The sequence below is a fragment of the Bacillus rossius genome (assembly GCF_032445375.1).
Source record: "Bacillus rossius redtenbacheri isolate Brsri chromosome 9 unlocalized genomic scaffold, Brsri_v3 Brsri_v3_scf9_2, whole genome shotgun sequence".
NCBI lineage: Eukaryota > Metazoa > Arthropoda > Insecta > Phasmatodea > Bacillidae > Bacillus > Bacillus rossius.
In genome coordinates, this window is record NW_026962013.1 from 32,446,392 (window position 1) to 32,467,462 (window position 21,071).

General features: G+C 39.0%; 1 protein-coding gene across 1 annotated transcript in view; it reads right to left on the reverse strand.

Moving 5' to 3' along the window:
* LOC134542845 (androgen-dependent TFPI-regulating protein-like) overlaps positions 1-20,573 on the reverse strand; it is a 34,678-nt gene extending 14,105 nt beyond the window's left edge. The window contains exon 1 of the mRNA XM_063387411.1: positions 20,329-20,573. Within this exon, the coding sequence (XP_063243481.1) occupies positions 20,329-20,490 (162 nt within the window). The 5' untranslated portion in view covers positions 20,491-20,573. The remainder of the gene's footprint in view (positions 1-20,328) is intronic.
* Positions 20,574-21,071: the final 498 nt, after the last annotated feature.

The following is a 21,071-nucleotide window of genomic DNA, read 5'->3' on the forward strand; positions in this document are numbered from 1 at the left end:
TCTGTAAGAGAGCCATTGTTTTTATTTGACCAGGTCGTTCAATACTTTGCTTTCTCTCTGAAACGCTGAGACGTGGGACGTCAATAGAAATGCATCCGAAAGAAACTTAAAAAAAAAAAAAAAAAAACGTAGACGCAACAGTGTTAACACATGCTAATCTCACATTCATATACTGACGTATTAACATAGGGGAAAAAAAATTCTTACGATCATAATAGTAAGGAGAAACTACGGCAGTTTTCTGAATATCTTGGCGGGAATAAAAAAATTCCGATTAACCATCTCTATTAATGACATACATGAGCAGAGACATGGAAAATTCGCGTTATTTTTCTGCCACCTAGTTGGTGACTATCGTTCACTGGGTGTTGCCACATCTCACCTTACGGCCGGATTGCATGTGATTGGGTCATTTGAATTGTGTATTGTTGTTTTTGGTTTCTCGTCCTTCGGGGCGTGTCAAAACAACTCATGGTCCAACGGAAAAAAAATTTCAGACTTAAATATATATACATACACACACTCTAGTTTTGCAAAAAAATCCTTTGGAAAACCAGTTGCCAAGAAATAGTCTGTACTACTACAAGAAAGGTATTGTAAATTTGTAAAAACACGTGGATATGGTTATTTTTGCATACATGAAATACTTTTTTTTTTCGAGATGATACTGCTGATGATTTCTTACGAAATTTGCCACGTAATTTAATAATATACTGATGCTTTATTCAAGCACACATTTTTTTTGAACCATGGAAATGATAATCTAATATTCGACAATTTGACTTTATTTTGTATTCGCCGTGCTTGTTAGTGTGCGCAGTTCATACTGGAAGGCTTTTTTTTTCCCCCAGGAAGCACTTGGACAGCACAAAGCAGCGTGTTGACTGCGAACACTTATCTTGTGGCGATAAAGATTTTTTTTTTTTTTTTTCGTGTAAACGCACAAATTTACAAACACACGTGTAATTTCACGAGAAAATTTTCTGTTCCGCTCACAGAAAAAGGAAAATGCCGTGTGCATGGTTTGGAGGAAATGAGTGTCTGCGCCGGAAACTGGTGCCTGGCGTGTCGAGGCGGGGAAGCCTACAACTCACGTAGTTTCGGTTCCCCTGCAAGAATTTCCGAAGATTTCCGAAGTTTTGCGTTTTGGTACTAACGCCACTTCATGCCGCTAAATCAGAAGTTCCCAATGAAAACAAGCATGTTGTGACTGACCTAACCTAACCTAACCCTTCGATTTTTTTTTTTAATTTCAATTTTTTTTAGAGAAATCCGAAGTTGCACGAACGTGGTAGGGAACCGAAACTACGTGAGTTGTAGGCTTGCCGTCGGGGCGAGCGTGACGGCTGCATGATGCCTCAAGGTCGGGGTGTTTCCCAACTAGTACCAACCTTGGCCTTCCTTGCGCTGTTGCGCTGGATGCCCTTGCGTCACAGAGCGACGAGGCTCTCATGAGGAAGGGGGGGGGGGTGGAGTAGGGACGTTAATGCTATTATATCGCTTTTCAACGTCCGGGGCCGCGTGCTTTGGGAGTCCTCCAAGGACAAGGTCCAAACGACCACGTGACCTCGTGAACCAGTCCCCCCCCTCTCCCACTTCACAATCTTTCTCACTCCTGGCAATCGGTTCCCGTCCGTACATCTGACCAGGGGTGCAGCAACAGGGGGGGCAAGGGTATTTTGCCCCCCCCCCCTTCTGAAACCTTGAAGTGAGGGCTTTGAAAGGTGGGGGCAAACGGGGGCAAAGCAAGTGCTGTGTAATCAATTTTTAGATAATAAAACTGCTTAAATAGCACCATTTTCCACCTTGAAATACAAATTTTCCCGGGGGGGTGATGATTCTTTATAAATAGGTATATTGCCCCCCCCCCCTTTTGGAAATTTAGTTGTTGCGCCCCTGCATCTGACACCGCACTGTAATCTTTACAGACATTTGTGCATTCGTACATTCACATCACTACTACCGCAACAATACTGGGTATTTACGTTTTGTGTTGTTACAGTAACCTCCAATATTTAAAGTTTATTTGCAAATCGTTCCCTGAGGACCTTTCCAGCATTAACTGTGCATGCGAATGAACTCGGTAAAACAAAATAATTAAAATAATGGTTTAATATTAGAATATATATTCTACGGTTTTTTTAATATTATGCTTGAATGAAACATTAATTAAAATAAAATAAAAAATATGTGCCAATTTTCGTTAACAAATTCTCAGTATTATCTCGAAAAACGTATTTCATACATGCAACAATAACCATACCCATGTAGTTCTTGTAGTTTTTTTTTCTTCTAAAATATTTCTTGGCAACTGGTTTTTTCAAATGAATATTTTGTAAAAAGTACAGATTTTTTTTTCTCTGTGCAAAGCATATGTGAAGAAATGTAGTTTGAAACTGCATACAGCCTGATGATACATGGCCTGCATAATTGCTTCTTTTCAATTTTGTATATGTTGTTACTGTTTTTTTCTTTTCCTTCGGGGTTCATCAAAAAACAACCTATGGTCCAGCGAGAACACAGTTCAAGATTGACATACAATTAAACCTGTCTCCTTATAATAACGCGCTGTTTGCAGACCTCTAGTTATAACATGTTGATCACATCTCCATCCAAGACAGAAAATTCACGTATTAAGGGGGCAAGTGTTTTCCTCTTGATTCTCCCCCCCCCCCCCCAAACCAAAGAATCCGACATTGATTGTACCAGAGGCTTTCGAGTCATTGTCATCATCTTTAACTATACACTGTCAGAAAATTCGACAGCCAATGAAGCAAAACGACTTAGGTACAAGTGCTCAGAAAACCGCGTAGTCTTGAAGTAAAGAATACTGGATACAAGCCTCTGGACATGAGACATCCACGATGCGCGCCATCCCATTGCCTTTGAACCAGAAGCCACCTTGCGACGTGGAGTTGGGTGGACGCTAAGTTATCGCCTTTAAATCTGGATGGGAAAAAAATTGTCTATTAATTATAGCTGATCCACATCAAGATTGACTGCAAGCTTGCTTCAATCAAGACTATATCCTTGATTGGTAAACAGATTGTTCTTGATGTTAAATTATTTTAATAATCTTGATTTACTCTACGCGTAGAGGCTGAACAAGGATTCGCGGAACATGATAGGTTGGGAATTTGAAATGCTAGACGGAGAACTGCGCTGGAAATTGTTTTGATGTGTAAACATACGGTACAGGGCATTTGGTAGGAGCAATTTCGTGAAAATGGAACGGAAGTTGATGAACGGAAATGTGTCACAAAGATGGTGGACACACACGTGTAGCGACATGAACCCGTACATAGTCACTTTCGTAAGCTTAGGGGCTGCTAATTGCTGTCTGCGTTTGATGGTGGCAAGCAACGGTTAGGATCCAGTCAGAGAATTCTAGAGGTGGGCACAGAAAGTACGTGTGGGAATCGCAACCAGAAATGTAGTTATTTGAAAAGCGTCTGTTTTATTTATCAGTTTATTTATTGCGCTCGGCATTATTTTTTTAAAAAATGGTTTACGATAAAAGTTGTGTCTGAGTTTCGTATTATAATTTATTTGCAACATGCAAAAACATGAGAACACGTGAGTTTTCTTGCCACCGAGGTAAGATGTTCACACATCACTGGCGAGTGCTGAAAGTCTCTCTCGCATTATTATTTTTAATACGCTTTTATTAGCTCCATACGTATGTATGTTAGTATGCAACGGAAACTTTGAACAGGATTTTGACCCCCTTCAAAACGTCGGATTAACTCGAAATTTGGCATACTTATCAAAGACCGATGACAATTCAATATTTTAAACAGTTAGACCCGTTATATACTTTCTAGGATAATCAGGATTAGCGATTTTTTGTTTTCCTAAAACTGGTACCTAGTGTATTTGCGCCAAGACCAAGAAGGGTAACTACCAGGCGCGCCGATCACCTATTTCTCGGATAAGTTACCGACTTTGAATAAGATGAAAATTTCGGAGAGGGAACCTGAGAACCGGCTATCTCATCCAAGGAATAATAGTAAAAAAAAAAAAAGTTTTTATAGAAAATCCAACTAAAAAATAAAAAAATAAATAATAGTTTAAAAAACTTAAAAAACACGCTTTTATAGAAAATCCAACTAAAATATAGAAAATAAATTTTAATAATTTTGAATTAAGAATAGTGTAAATAAGAAAAAATGTATTTTATTGTAAAAAAAAGGCTTGGGGTGCAGGGTGTCAATAGTTATAAATATTTTATTGACAGATATGAGTAGAAGGATTATCATTTTTATAATATCTTAAAAAGCACCCCACGCTCTTTTTTTTTTACAAAAAAAAATACATTTTTTTCTTATTAACACTATACTTAATTCAAAATTATTAAAATTTATTTTCTATTTTTTAGTTGGATTTTCTATAAAAGCGTGTTTTTTTTTTTAGTTTTTAAACTATTATTTATTTTCTTCTGTAGGGATGGTAAATATGCAGCACATCAAGCACTGTGATACTTGAGACACATCTATGCAACGTTGCAAGAACTTTGCAAAGTTATTTTTAAGGTAACTTGACATTTCATAAATGTTTCTGAAACATTACGTGCTATATAAGAGAAAACATTCGAAGATTGTAAAAAAAAAAAAAAAAAAATGTTGGGGTGAGATGGGAAGGGGGAAGGCGAAGCTCTAACCGATGACCTTCCGAATGATTATCAGACACTCCAAAGCTGTGAACAAAACACTCTGCAGTGCCAGCAACACAATAGGATGTTTTCCCCTTCCTGGTCGGCAACTCAACACACGGCCTGGAAGCAAAACAAAGTTATATGCGCGGAAAACATTTACACCCGCCCGCGCTTTTCAGCTGCGGTCATTTTACGAACTTTAAATCACGGACACACTAGCCAAGTCAATGGTCTAGTGGCATTCAGGGACGAAATGGATTCTTTTCACAACAGCTGCACGGGACTTAGTTGTGACGGCAGCGATTTAAATAAAAAAATAAAGAAGTAACCTCATAGTATTCCGAGAAATTTATTTTGCGAAAAATATATTTGATTTACCGTCTGATACAAAATTGTTTAAAGTCTAGATGCAAATGAGATGCATGCGTACTCAATTTGAACGAAGTTAAAAAGAAAAAAATTAGGCAATTTTGGTGTTGCAGTTTTAATTTATAATCTAGCTATGGCAAGTATCTGGTTTTATTTTCTTGATAGTTCAAATTAAAACTAAAAAAAAAAAAAAAAAAAATCATTGCTACTTATCCCTTTAAAAATTCTTCTTTACCATTTTTCTTTAATTTTTTAATTTGACAACAATTTTTTTGGGAGTTCAGAGTTGCATTGCATAAAATAGCAGACAAATAATATTTAATACGATTTTTTTTTACTAATATTTGATGAATCACCTTAGCAAAATATTTATATACCATTTTTATTACTAAAGTTTTTATTTTGCATAATTGCAGTACATATCAATAAGCATAATTTAGACAGTGTGCGGTTAAATAACAATTTTTCATACGCTGTACGTTATTCTAAAATCTTGATTATTTGCAGTCCAGTAGATAATAAATTTAAGTACATAATTTAATTGATAAGTAGTTGTTTGACTTTTGTTCTTCAAATAACTTTTGTTGTAGTAATGTGCCTTTACGTTAAGGCTTATTTAACAATACTTTAAACAAGGCATATTGCTAAAAAAAACTGCATCAATGAGATAATCTTGTAAGCATTTTTTTTAATAATTGCCTATTAGTTTTCCTACAACATCCTGGTGCAACTTGGAGGCTTCTGGCGAACCGAACGGAAAGGTTAGGGTCAGTGCATCGCGACCACGACTGTCTGGCACACAGGACAAGTGAGAGCTCACGTCTCGTATCTATTTACAGTGACTGCAGTGAGATAACCTCCAGTTCTAGTGACACTGCGTGAACTTGGCACCGTTGCAGATAAAGGAGAGCTTGCACATGACAGGCACGATTTTCAATCTGGTAAGTAACGACAAACAACGTGAAAAAATTGCATTATCATTGGACCAATGTTCAATGTTTGGTCTACAGTTTTACGAGAGCCTTTGATGCATGACCCCCACATTCTATTACCAGCCTTGGACCCAGGATCAGACACGGACCCCTATTTTACAGTCGCGTGCTACATTAGAACTGCGTAGTTATTTCTTACCCATACTCTTTGTAGAATGTAATTTGACCAAAAAATACAGGTATTATGGTAACTATTTTGTAAGTTGAATCTAGTAGTATGTTTTGGTTCCTCCTGGGACAGGCGCCAGACGGAGGAGCGAGGAGCCGAACCGCCATCTTGGATTGTGACGTCACGACGGCCATCTTGGATGACCGTGACCTTGACATTTGACCTTGACCTTGATCCCGGCGGCCATATCGGATACACCATCTTGGATCCGCCATCTTGGATGACATAATTTTGTTTTCTCGAACATTCAGGAATTTTATTTTCCGCCATTTTGAATTATGACGTCACCATTGCAAATTCCGTTACGGCCACCATCTTTAAAATCTTTATTTATATTTCATATTTTAATGAATTTTTTTTTTAAAAATATAAAAAATTCTATCTAAGAGCTAGCCACTCTAAGCTGCTGACATAATCTAGGATTATGACGTCATAGTTGCAATTTCCGTTACGGCCGCCATCTTGAAAATCTTTATTTAGTATCCGATTTTAATGATTTTTTTCTAAATTTATAAAAATTTCAATTAATAAAATTTTAATATCAAATATTATAAAACATACATTTACGACATGGAACTCAGAGTCCTCGGTTCGAACCCGACAAGACCAAATAAAAATGGCGACCGATCCTTACCTCATGGTGGCTGCAGGCATACTGACCCCCACTACTTATGTCAAAAGGTATATATTGTTAGCTAGTATGACATCACATCCTTCATCTTGAAAATCCGTAATTTTAAAGCTTGAAAATCGGGAAAAAATTTAATCATTATAAAAATATTTTTTAATCAAATTTTAATAAAAATCTTTAAAAACTCCGTTGCACTTTTCGTTACGGGCGCCATCTTGGAAATCCTTAATTTTTATGCTAGAAATCTAGAAAAAGTTTTCAAAAATTATAATAAAATTTTATTAATCACATTTTAATAAAATAATATTTAAAAACACACGCCTTGATGTCCTCGGTTTGAACCCACTATGAGCAAAAAAAATGTCGATAGATCCTTCTTCCATGAAAGCCACCTGCCGACTGACCCACACATACCAAGGTATATATCATCAGTTGGTATGATGACATGTCCGACATCTTGTCTTCGTCTGCTGGAGGCTACCATCTTGTTTTCGGCTCCTAGAGTGAGCCAGAATATTTGTTTTTATTTTTTTATTAAAATCTGATAATAAATAAAGATTTTAAATATGGTGGCCGTAACGGAATTTTCAACGGTGACGTCATAATTCAAAATGACGGAAAACAAAATCCCTGAATGTTCGAGAAAAAAATGACGTCATTCAAGATGGCGGATCAAAGATGGCGGATCAAATATGGCCGCCGGGATCAAGGTCAAGGTCAAAGGTCAAGGTCACGGTCATCCAATATGGCCGCCGTGACGTCACAATCCAAGATGGAGGTTCGGCTTCTCGCTCCTCCGCCTGGCGCCTGTCCCAGGAGGAACCAAAACATACTACTATTTATAAAATTATTTTACTTAACAATGACCACAGGGAGCATGCGTTTGAGTGGCGTCGCCGCTGACGCACTCACCTGCTCTATCGGTTCCCCCACCACGTACCTATTACCCTCATTTGATCATAATTATTATCTTAACGCTCAAAAATCGTAGCCCCCTCAGCAAAGAAGTTTCTCTTCAAAATTAAAAAAAAAATGCGTAGGACTGGGCTCGGGCCTCCTCCAGACCTGGGCCCTGGACCCATGGGTCCACCCAGCCCCACCCTTGTGAGGGCCATGCTTTGATGTAATTGTATTCTGCGGTGATTAATAAACCCCTACCAAGAAAAACTGAGCACAAGCATGCTCCCACCTTAGCAAGAGGAGGTGTTATGGTTTAAGCCTTAAAGAACGAAAGTATAGGCGGAAGCGAATTTTATTACAAGCCAAGAACCAAACGTTTTGTGTACACTTGAAGATTTATCTGAACAATAAACTACAACGCAATCCACGTCTCCAATAATTGGATGGATATTTTTAACATTTGGTGTTCCGGACTAGAAAAATAAAATAAGTACAATGATCTCCCCTCCCCCCTTGTATGCAATACTGGAATATGTTCTCATAAAAAAAAGGTTAAATATACGACAAAGCTTACAAAATCTCCCCCTCCCCCTCCAAACCCTAATTTAAAAAAAAACTGAAGAATTACATCTCAAAATTCCTACCATCATCGCAAATGGAAATAATTCGCATGAAATTCAAGGAAACGGATTTATGTTTTCATCGGAAACAGTAAAAACACAAGTAGTATGTAAATGGGCATCCGGGGACAGGCTTCAGGCTGTGGTGCCTGTGGTGCCGACCGCCATATTGGATTGTGACGTCACGGCGGCCATCTTGGATGTGACCTTGACCTTTGACCATGACCTTGACCCCGGCGGCCATTTTGGATCCGCCATCTTGGATGACGTCATTGTGTTCTCGAACATTCCGGCGATGTGTTTTCCGCCATATTGGATGATGACGTCACCGTTGCAGTTTCCGTTATGGCCGCCATCTTTAACTTTTTTATTTATTATCCATTTTAACGAATTTTTTTTAAAAATTATAAAAAAATTAATAAATAAAATTTTAATAAAATATTTATAACAAATATACTTTTACGACACGGAGTTCGGAGTCCTCGGTTCGAACAAGACGAGTGCAAAAAAAATAAATATGGCGACCGATCCTTCCTCAATGGTGGATGCAGGCAGACTGACTCCCACCACTTTTTTTCAAAGCATATATATCGTCAGGTAGTATGACGTCATGTCCGCCATCTTGTCTTCGATGCTGGAAGCCATCATCATTGTACCATCGGCGAGAGTGCGCTGACGCCATGTTAGTTTAATTCTTATCCGCTACAGTGCAGTAATCATTTATTATTGCTGTGACACCCGCCATCTTAAAATTCGGCCACCATCTTGAAATAATGTAATAATGTAGCTAGAAAAGCGGGAAAAAATCCAAAATTCATTAAATAAATCACTCATTAACTTACATATTGAATCGATCGATTCCCGTCCTTGGTTCGATACCCGATCAATGCAATAATGTTTAATTTTATGTAAAAAATAATAATTTCAATAAACCATGTTCAACATTCGTAAAGAGACTTTAAATCATCATCTACTACCATCATCCAATAAGACATCAAGACCACCATATTGGAAATTCGTAATTGTAATGCTAGAGATTCGGGAAAAAGTTCAAAATTCATTAAATAAATTTGTAATCTATATACTGATTGATTAGATCGACTAAGGTCCTTGGTTCGACCCCTGGTTGATACAAAACAACTTTAATTTTAAAAAAGTACCATTTAAGTGTAAGGTTCAAGAAATATAACACTACAAAGTCTTTTACAAACATAATATTTATTACACAATTTCTATCCTACTACAGAATCACTTGCGAAAGCCAGCAATCTTATAAACATTTAGCCCTGCATAGACGTGCAACGACTACTTCTTAGCTCCAACAGCTACAAATGCTACAAATGGCTCCAACAGTTCCAAATGGCTCCAAATGCTCCAACAGCTTCCAAATGCTCCAAATGCTTAACAGCCTCCAAATGCTTAACACAGCTCCAAATGGCTCCAAATGCTCCAAACGACCTCCAAATGGCTCCAACAGCTCCAACAGCCTCCAAATGCTTAACACAGCTCCAAATGGCTCCAAAAGTTCCAAACGGCCTCCAAATGCTTGACAGCTCCAAATGCTTCAAAAGGCTCCAAATGCTCCAATAGCTCAAAATGGCTCCAACAGCTCCAACAGCTCCAAAGAAGGCTCCAAATGCTCCAACAGCCTCCAAATGCTTAACACACAGCCCCAAATGCTTCAAAAGGCTCCAAATGCTTCAACAGCCTCCAAATGCTTAAGACATCTCCAAATGCTCCAAATGGCTCCAACAGCTCCAAATGCTCCAAATGACCTGCAAATGGCTCCAACAGCTCCAACAGCCTCCAAATGCTTAACACAGCTCCAAATGGCTCCAAATGTTCCAAACGGCCTCCAAATGCTTGACAGCTCCATCTTCAATTGGTTCCAACTGATTCCAATTACTTTTCTTATCGAACTTGGCTTGATTACTAACATGTCTTTATTAGTATACATTTTGACTGGCAGTGGTATCGTATTTTGCACCTTTAAGTTATAAGTTTTATTTAGAAATCAGATTTCGATAAATGGTAGATACCATTTGGAAAGAAAATATGTTAATTTATCTTCAAGTTTATACACATACATTTAATTTAAGCCATTATTGTATGTAGCCAGCTTCCCTCAGTTCTTTGAGTATGAAGGATATTTCTGTAATGTTCGAATAGTTTCCTGCACAAAGCGATCCATGTAGTAGTCGTAGCCTGTCAACCAATATGTTCGGATCTTCCCATGAGGTATAATCAATATCTTCTGCTGCGTTCATCATCATCCTTGCATGTTTATAATAAATATTATTATCTCTGGTGTCTATCGTTTTAACACTAACCACAAGGTCACTTTCGTCATCGTGCCAGTGATTATCACAAGCTTGATCAGGATAATTTATTTTATTACGACGTTTCCATCGTTTTGGTCTCAAACCACCATCACAGTCTTCGCTCTTGCATGCTTTTGGTGCTTCAGCCTTAGATGTGTCAGCACAGTCTTCGTTCATGCCAGCTTCTGATGTGTCACCACAGTCTTCAATCATGTCAGCATCACAAACTTGATCAGGATAATTTATTTTATTACGTCGTTTCCATCGTTTTGGTCTCAGACCGCCATTAGAGTCTTCGATCTTGCCTGGTTTAGGTGCTTCAGTACAGTACTCAATCATGTCAGCCTCAGATGTGTCACCACAATCTTCAATCATGCCAGCTTCAGATGATTCATCAAAGTCTTCGACCTTGTAAGCTTCAGGTGGTTCTCCATCTTTCACATTTTCATGGATACTAGATATTGGAGTAAATATCTTTTCATTTCTAATGTGGTCACAACTTCCTTCGTTTGTTTTAAATTTTAAATTATTATCTTGATCTAGATCAGTAATTTTAGCATTAGCTTTTTCGCCTTCGTTCCTCTTCCACGATGTTGTAGCCCAGTCTTCGTTATCTTTATTCATCTTAATTGTACAGGTCTTGTAATGTCTATCCAAGTAATATCTTCTACCAAAAGATTTCTGACACTGACTGCAATGAAATGGTTTTTGACAAGGACCCAAATTACACTCGCTTCTCTCATGTCGTTTAGCATTCTTTCTCAAGGTAAACACCTTGCTACAGTATCTACAGTGATGACGTTTTGATACAGCAACAAATCCCGAATCAGGATTCATATTAGTTACTGAGACTAATGCCAGTTGCAAACTAAGAGTTTTAAATAAATATATTACTTAAATAGAATTTTTTAATTATTTCATCAGCGAGAATTAATTTATCTCATTCAAAGGTACTTGTTGCAAGTAGTTCTGCTTTTCAACAACAGATGTCACCACATGTTACTTGCAGGTAAATAATATTTAGTTCTTTTATGCGGGATGCGGGATGCTCACTAACGATCGCAAAAGAAGGATGGCTTCGCTAGACTCCAAGGAGAAGGAAGTTCGTCCTTCCTGTTAGTGCTTCTTAGATTTCTCAGAGATTATTATTTGACTGAGTAATGATATTTTTTTAATTTCCACATGACAAATATATTACAATAGTTGATTAAGTAGCAGAAATTCACTAATTACATGTAACCTTGAATAAAATGACATGCCTCATTAAGTAAAGTATTTTTGTATTTTTTACATTTTAATTTTTTTATTATTTAATAAATATTTTTTCCCCTGTAATTTTATGTTATCAAAGAAAACGTGTGGTGGTTTTCTCCGTGTGCTCCCGATTATTCTTGTTATTATGTTTGCTCATGAATATTCTTTTCAATATGTGTATGGTTTTCTCCAAGTGCTTCTGGTTATTCCTGACTCCACATCTTATGGTTTTCTCCGAATGCTTCTGGTTACGGATGAGAAATTGATCTCTGCATGAAGGAATTTTTTTTACTTAATGAGGCATGTCATTTTATTCAAGGTTACATGCAATTAGTGAATTTCTGCTACTTAATCAACAATTGTAATATATTTGTCATGTGGAAATTAAAAAAAATTATCATTACTCAGTCAAATAATAATCTCTGAGAAATCTAAGAAGCACTAACAGGAAGGACGAACTTCCTTCTCCTTGGTGTCTAGCGAAGCCATCCTTCTTTTGCAATCGTTAGTGAGCATCCCGCATACCGCATAAAAGAACTAAATATTATTTACCTGCAAGTAACATGTGGTGACATCTGTTGTTGAAAAGCAGAACTACTTGCAACAAGTACCTTTGAATGAGATAAATTAATTCTCGCTGATGAAATAATTAAAAAATTCTATTTAAGTAATATATTTATTTAAAACTCTTAGTTTACAACTGGCATTAGTCTCAGTAACTAATATGAATCCTGATTCGGGATTTGTTGCTGTATCAAAACGTCATCACTGTAGATACCGTAGCAAGGTGTTTACCTTGAGAAAGAATGCGAAACGACATGAGAGAAGCGAGTGTAATTTGGGTCCTTGTCAAAACCATTTCATTGCAGTCAGTGTCAGAAATACTTTGGTAGAAGATATTACTTGGATAGACATTACAAGACCTGTACAATTAAGATGAATAAAGATAACGAAGACTGGGCTACGACATCGCGGAAGAGGAACGAAGGCGAAAAAGCTAATGCTAAAATTACTCATCTAGATCAAGATAATAATTTAAAATTTAAAACAAACGAAGGAAGTTGTGGCCACATTAGAAATGAAAAGATATTTACTCCAATATCTAGTATCCATGAAAATGTGAAAGATGGAGAACCACCTGAAGCTTACAAGGTCGAAGACTTTGATGAATCATCTGAAGCTGGCATGATTGAAGATTGTGGTGACACATCTGAGGCTGACATGATTGAGTACTGTACTGAAGCACCTAAAGCAGGCAAGATCGAAGACTGTGATGGCGGTCTGAGACCAAAACGATGGAAACGACGTAATAAAATAAATTATCCTGATCAAGTTTGTGATGCTGACATGATTGAAGACTGTGGTGACACATCAGAAGCTGGCATGAACGAAGACTGTGCTGACACATCTAAGGCTGAAGCACCAAAAGCATGCAAGAGCGAAGACTGTGATGGTGGTTTGAGACCAAAACGATGGAAACGTCGTAATAAAATAAATTATCCTGATCAAGCTTGTGATAATCACTGGCACGATGACGAAAGTGACCTTGTGGTTGGTGTTAAAACGATAGACACCAGAGATAATAATATTTATTGTAAACATGCAAGGATGATGATGAACGCAGCAGAAGATATTGATTATACCTCATGGGAAGATCCTAACATATTGGTTGACAGGCTACGACTACTACATGGATCGCTTTGTGCAGGAAACTATTCGAACATTACAGAAATATCCTTCATACTCACAGAACTGAGGGAAGCTGGCTACATACAATAATGGCTTAAATTAAATGTATGTGTATAAACTTGAAGATAAATTAACATATTTTCTTTCCAAATGGTATCTACCATTTATCGAAATCTGATTTCTAAATAAAACTTATAACTTAAAGGTGCAAAATACGATACCACTGCCAGTCAAAATGTGTACTAATAAAGACATGTTAGTAATCAAGCCAAGTTCGATAAGAAAAGTAATTGGAATCAGTTGGAACCAATTGAAGATGGAGCTGTCAAGCATTTGGAGGTCGTTTGGAACATTTGGAGCCATTTGGAGCTGTGTTAAGCATTTGGAGGCTGTTGGAGCTGTTGGAGCCATTTGGAGGCCGTTTGGAGCATTTGGAGCCATTTGGAGCTGCTGGAGACATTTGGAGGATTTGGAGCTGTCTTAAGCATTTGGAGGCTGTTGAAGCATTTGGAGCCTTTTGAAGCATTTGGAGCTGTGTGTTAAGCATTTGGAGGCTGTTGGAGCATTTGGAGCCTTCTTTGGAGCTGTTGGAGCTGTTGGAGCCATTTTGAGCTGTTGGAGCATTTGGAGCCTTTTGAAGCATTTGGAGCTGTCAAGCATTTGGAGGCCGTTTGGAACATTTGGAGCCATTTGGAGCTGTGTTAAGCATTTGGAGGCTGTTGGAGCTGTTGGAGCCATTTGGAGGTCGTTTGGAGCATTTGGAGCTGTTGGAGCCATTTGGAGCATTTGGAGCTGTGCTAAGCATTTGGAGGCTGTTGGAGCATTTGGAGCCTTTTGAAGCATTTGGAGCCATTTGGAGCTCTGTTAAGCATTTGGAGGCTGTCAAGCATTTGGAGCATTTGGAACTGTTGGAGCCATTTGTAGCATTTGTAGCTGTTGGAGCTAAGAAGTAGTCGTTGCACGTCTATGCAGGGCTAAATGTTTATAAGATTGCTGGCTTTCGCAAGTGATTCTGTAGTAGGATAGAAATTGTGTAATAAATATTATGTTTGTAAAAGACTTTGTAGTGTTATATTTCTTGAACCTTACACTTAAATGGTACTTTTTTAAAATTAAAGTTGTTTTGTATCAACCAGGGGTCGAACCAAGGACCTTAGTCGATCTAATCAATCAGTATATAGATTACAAATTTATTTAATGAATTTTGAACTTTTTCCCGAATCTCTAGCATTACAATTACGAATTTCCAATATGGTGGTCTTGATGTCTTATTGGATGATGGTAGTAGATGATGATTTAAAGTCTCTTTACGAATGTTGAACATGGTTTATTGAAATTATTATTTTTTACATAAAATTAAACATTATTGCATTGATCGGGTATCGAACCAAGGACGGGAATCGATCGATTCAATATGTAAGTTAATGAGTGATTTATTTAATGAATTTTGGATTTTTTCCCGCTTTTCTAGCTACATTATTACATTATTTCAAGATGGTGGCCGAATTTTAAGATGGCGGGTGTCACAGCAATAATAAATGATTACTGCACTGTAGCGGATAAGAATTAAACTAACATGGCGTCAGCGCACTCTCGCCGATGGTACAATGATGATGGCTTCCAGCATCGAAGACAAGATGGCGGACATGACGTCATACTACCTGACGATATATATGCTTTGAAAAAAAGTGGTGGGAGTCAGTCTGCCTGCATCCACCATTGAGGAAGGATCGGTCGCCATATTTATTTTTTTTGCACTCGTCTTGTTCGAACCGAGGACTCCAAACTCCGTGTCGTAAAAGTATATTTGTTATAAATATTTTATTAAAATTTTATTTATTAATTTTTTTATAATTTTTAAAAAAAATTCGTTAAAATGGATAATAAATAAAAAAGTTAAAGATGGCGGCCATAACGGAAACTGCAACGGTGACGTCATCATCCAATATGGCGGAAAACACATCGCCGGAATGTTCGAGAACACAATGACGTCATCCAAGATGGCTGATCCAAAATGGCCGCCGGGGTCAAGGTCAAGGGTCAAGGTCACATCCATCCAAGATGGCCGCCGTGACGTCACAATCCAATATGGCGGTCGGCACCACAGGCACCACAGCCTAAAGCCTGTCCCTTGATGCCCATTTACATACTACTAACACATATTCTCGAGAAGCATAAAGCTTTACTAAACCTATATTTTATGTTTATGAAGACGTACAAAGCCTAACTTTCTTTGAAAGTTTAATAACTTCCTTATGGGTTGTTTTGAACGGACAAGGCTGTATATTGCTAGTCGTTAAAAATGAAGATAAGCGCTGCAGCAAGTGTACTGAGGCAGTCTAGAAAGAGAGAGAGAGAGAGAAAGAGCGTGAGAGAGAGAGAGAGAGAAGGTCTACAGAGTTTCCTCTTTTATATCACCATCCCTTTCCCTTCATCGTCTCTAACGACCCGATGTCGAAAACGAAAAGGGTAGTTTGCTAGATTTTTATTCATTTAGAATTGCGTGATTTTGGTCAATAGATACATTGGATTCATTTATAATATTAGTTAATTGTTTACAAATAGGTTTTTTATTTGCGATTTCGAGGAAAATATAATTTGAGTGATTTATAACTGATATCTATCCTCAAAAAAAAAAAAGTTTCTCGACAAAGACCACATACAAACGTTTAATCTAAATCTGTCTATCACGTGGTTTAATGCTCTCGGTACATGCCAAGATTAAAATATGAATTATCCTTTAGTGGTCTCAAAATCATTAATTATATTGAACCATTGAGAAACTACTGACAACAGTTAAATAACAAAATCATTTTAAATCACATGCAAGAAAACAAAATCATACAAGCAAAATAATTTAGGAAACCAGAAATTCTTGAGGCGTAATCCACACATCCACGCATGGATTCAGAGCTGTAGAAAGAGTCCCGTCCAGAGGGGCACCGAAGCACTCGTCGCAATGCGGATGTTGTGTTCGTTGTCTGAGCGGGCGGCAGCCAGTAGCCCGAAAGTAATTTTTTGTCCTAAAATGTCGGAGAAACGACTTTTCGGTCAAATTACTTTCCGGCTAGATGACTTTCGGCAATATGAGTTTCGTTTCCAGTGCGCTGCCCTGAAAAACCAGAGTTTAATTCATTTTCCCAGAAATATATGAATACATTGTCGAGTTTTCCGTCAAACGACTGTCGGTCATCGATTTTCCGTGGGAAAAGGCTACCGATCCACTGCAAATCGATCAAACTATTTTCGAAAGAAAAGAAAAAAATCACTTACTATCTACTGTCTGTCCGTCAAACGGTTTATTTTTGGTCTAATGCCTGTTGGTTAAATGACTTCCGGGAGAACTTCCTGTCGATCAGAAGAACTTTGGTTTTTTTTTTGGCCTGTTGGTGAAACTTTCTGGAAAGTCCGGTCTGTCCGGTTTACATCACGAGCAAGCGCCACGCGTGGCGGACAGGGCGCGGACGGCGCGAGGGGATGGGGGGAGGGGGGACCGCTGGTTCCGCCGCGGCGACGACCCCCCGGACCGCGAAGGTCAGCGCCCAGGAAGCAGACCGCGGCGACCCACGGGGCTAGCTGGAGTCAGTCGGCGTCTTCCGACCCGCTCGCGGCTCACGTGAGCACCGGGGTCATGCGTGGTCCTGTCCCCACAGGCAGGGCCGGCGCGTCCATATAGGCGAACTAGGCAACCGCCCGGGGCGCCAAGTAGCTGGGGGCGGCGCAGCACGACACATAACCGCTCATATACGTTTAGCGATTATTTAAACTAGATGAAAATGGATTTTTGTAACAGTTTGGAATGTTTATATTGATATAAGTAATTATTTAAAGTCCACGGTGACCTGTTTATTATTTGTAATAAGTAAAAAAAAAACAAAAAAACACAAGCCTGCTTACATTTGATTGTTGACAAAATCTTAGGCTTACGTGATGTATTTTGAGGCAAGGAAAACTTTTTTGGGGTGTCCGGCCCCCCGGGGGGGGGGGGGGGGGCTTTAAGGTTTTTCGCCTAGGGCGCCAATTGACCTTGCACCGGCCCTGCCCACAGGGTCCGCACTTACCAACAACCATTCGCTCACTGAACGATGAACAAAATGCATGTCACTCAGTTTCTGACGGGCGAACATCTCAGCTCTCGGTATATGGCATTTGGCAGGAGTAATCTCGTGAAAATGGGACGGAGGTCCCGGGGCGGGCCCACGTGCGGCAACATAACACGTGCATAGCCCAGCTTCCGTAAACATCAGGAGACATACAAAAACATAACGGTGTGCCGAATTAAACTTTATGATAGTGAAACTACCTTGGAATATATTTTGGTTGGTTAAAAACAGTCGTAGAAAAAAAAGGAAATCACAAGTTTTAAAATACATACGAAAACTGGAATTACAATGAGAATAATAATACATATTTACATTTTAAAATTCCCAAGAGGCTTACTATCACAGCGGTATAGCGCGCGTTTGGTAACCTCAAGGGGCAAAGTTCAAACCTCATCACCGGCGATTTTTATTTACTTGTTTAAATAACATTATATTACAATAATGTAATAATAACGTTGAATCAGCTTAATAAAGTTAAGGTTTTTTGTGGAAAGTATTTAAACTGATTCAATCGTTTAAGCAACCAAAAAAAACAACAACATATACTTAGTGTTAAATTGTTTCAGATAAATGTTTTAGTAATGCCATATAAGTATGACTTAAATGATGTAAACTTAAAAAAAATAATTGTGTAGTGATTTTTAACAATAAAGGCAGTATTTTAATAAAATTCCTTGACGAAAATCATGTCCAAAGCAGGTTTTTTTTTTCCGGATACGTTTCTAAAGTTAAAAATTTCCTGTTGTTTCGTGCTGCTGATTGCTATCAGCGTTTGTTTGGTGGCAAGCAACGTTTACGATTTCGGCAACGAATTCTAGCGGCGAGCGCAGAAAGCACGTGTGTGATTCGCACCCAGAAATTTTGGTATTTTAAAAGCGACTGTTTTATTTATCAGTTAATTTATCACGCTCGGCATTATTTAAAATAATTCTACGATAGACGTCAAGTTCAGAGTTTCGTATATATAAGTTTATTTGCAACATGAACGACATGAGAACATTTGAGTTTTCTCGTTACCAAGGTAAGATGTTCACACATCATGGCGAGTACTGAAAGACTCGCTCACATTATTGTTTTTGCACGAATCCTTGATAATGATTAGTCACAGTCTTTGTGGATGCTGTCAAAGAACATTTAGTATTGCCCAGTCCAACCCGCGCTCTGCTCATGTATTCGTGGCCCAACAGTTGTATACCGGAGGAGAGGAAATAAGGTCAACTCTTAGACCTGATAGGCAGTCCTGTGATTATCTGGACCACATCCGGACCACGAGGTCCGCAATAGCTATGATGGCAATACAGTTTGCGGCACACTGTGTGGCAGTGTTGTCAGATTAAGCAAACAGTCTGAGCACAGCACTCTGAGATCACGCATTTTATATCAAAGTTGCAGTCTTTTTGGGTTACATTGTGTTTTTTTCTTCATATCAACGTTTTATTGTTTATAATACATTTAACTTTAAGTCATTCTGAATAACATGTAATTTAATGGAATGCTTGATATTTATTTAGTAATTAGCTACAATAAGTATTATATTTTGTGACATCACTTGGTTTAAAATATATATTTGTTTTTAAGAACGGATGCTTCTAAAAAACAGTAATATTATTACCAATACATAGTCTCCGAAAATATTTAGCTACGAGCACTTTCAAAAACCTATAGTGAACTAAATTTTTTACAGAAGAAAAAAAGGTGCTTCACTTTAAACTGTCGACTAGCCTACCTCACACGCCTAGCTAGGGTCTCTGTGCGTACATATCTAACCTTGATCTTGGTAGACCCGTTGACAATAATGTTATGCTGTCGTTAAGAGAACTGTGAAATTTGAGTTGTTATCATTATTATCATCACACACTTGGAATGACTTTTTCATTGGATCATGGGTCGTTTTCACGTGCACCGAAGGTCGAAAAAAACCAAATAACATCATCACAAAATTCGAACTACCCGATCACGTGCAATCCGGCCTGAAGGTGGAACGCGACAGCTGCCCGATGGACAGCGGACACCGACTTGTTTGTGTTCGAGCGTGAGCGGAGACACGTGACAGGTGCTGTAAACACGCGCAGGCGCAGCGATGATGGCTAGCGCACGGATGCACACACTTCGCGAAGAGATCCCGAGGTCTGTGTTCCGCGACCGGGCGAGTTTCTCCCAGGTGCGTGTCCACTTGTCGGCGCACCAACCACAGCGATTCAGCGCGGAAGTCGAAACAAGGCAATTACTTCTCTCGCCGACGGCCGTCGCCCATCACGAGGAAGAAACCGCTGATGCCGGTACATACCTTGTTGCATTCAGATGTTTTTTTTTTTTTTTTTTTTCCGTGGATGACGCACTACCAACACAACCCCTAAAACTAACAACCGTTCCCATCTCCATACAGCCACGGTCCGAGAGTCTTACCACACAACAATTTTTGAAAATAATTTTACCATAATCGTATTTAATACAAATCTAACTCTAAAATAATAATAAAAATATTTCACCTTTAGGAGGGATTACGGTACATGAAGGGGATTGATAATTTTTTTTAACGATTTTGATTGATTAATTTTTTTCATTTTCTTCCACCCAAAATACGATTCTCGTAGAATATTCCCCGTCCCTGTGGTTGGCGACTCACCAGGTTCCAGCCGGTGAAGAAGCGGCAGGGGTAGCGCTGCAGGTTGAGCGTGGTCGGCTCGGTGACGCCCGCCAGGTCCTTGGGCCTGACGAGCCACCAGATGGCGACGGCGTGGTGCAGCAGGGCGAGCGCGTGGAACAGCCTCGGCCGGGACCACGCCATGGCGCTCCGCTGACACGCGCCGGCCGGAGAGCGAGTGTGCCGCGCTGCGCGGGGCCCGCGGGGCGACTAGTCCTGGGGCGCGCTCTGACGTCACCACCCGCCGCGCCGGTCCACGCGTCGCTCAAGGCCCCGCCGTACTGCCCGAGCAACTGCCGAGCCTTCCCGATCTTGGCCGATAGGAAGAGCCTACCCCCGTATTTTTATTTTATATTTACATGCGCGTTTTTTTTCTCTCCCTATAAAAAAAAGTCACACATTCTGCTTCTTGGATAAGTACGCCTGCTTTTTACTAAATGTTTCATCATGTTTGTTTGTTTACAGTGTCGATACAGTGAGTTATTGGTAACTGTAAGCAATTTGTATGTGAATAATGTGGACCAGGGTATGATTATATAGTAAACTTGTCACCAACATTTGCTGACGAAACGGGAAAGTTGACGACGTATATCTTCTTCAATGAATAGGTGAAAAAAGTTGTGAATTTAATGGCGATAGACAATTTAATCAATTTCGAAATATAAGCTACCATGAACGGAAATATCACATGAATCTTCGCCCACACGTACTGACGAAACATCCCG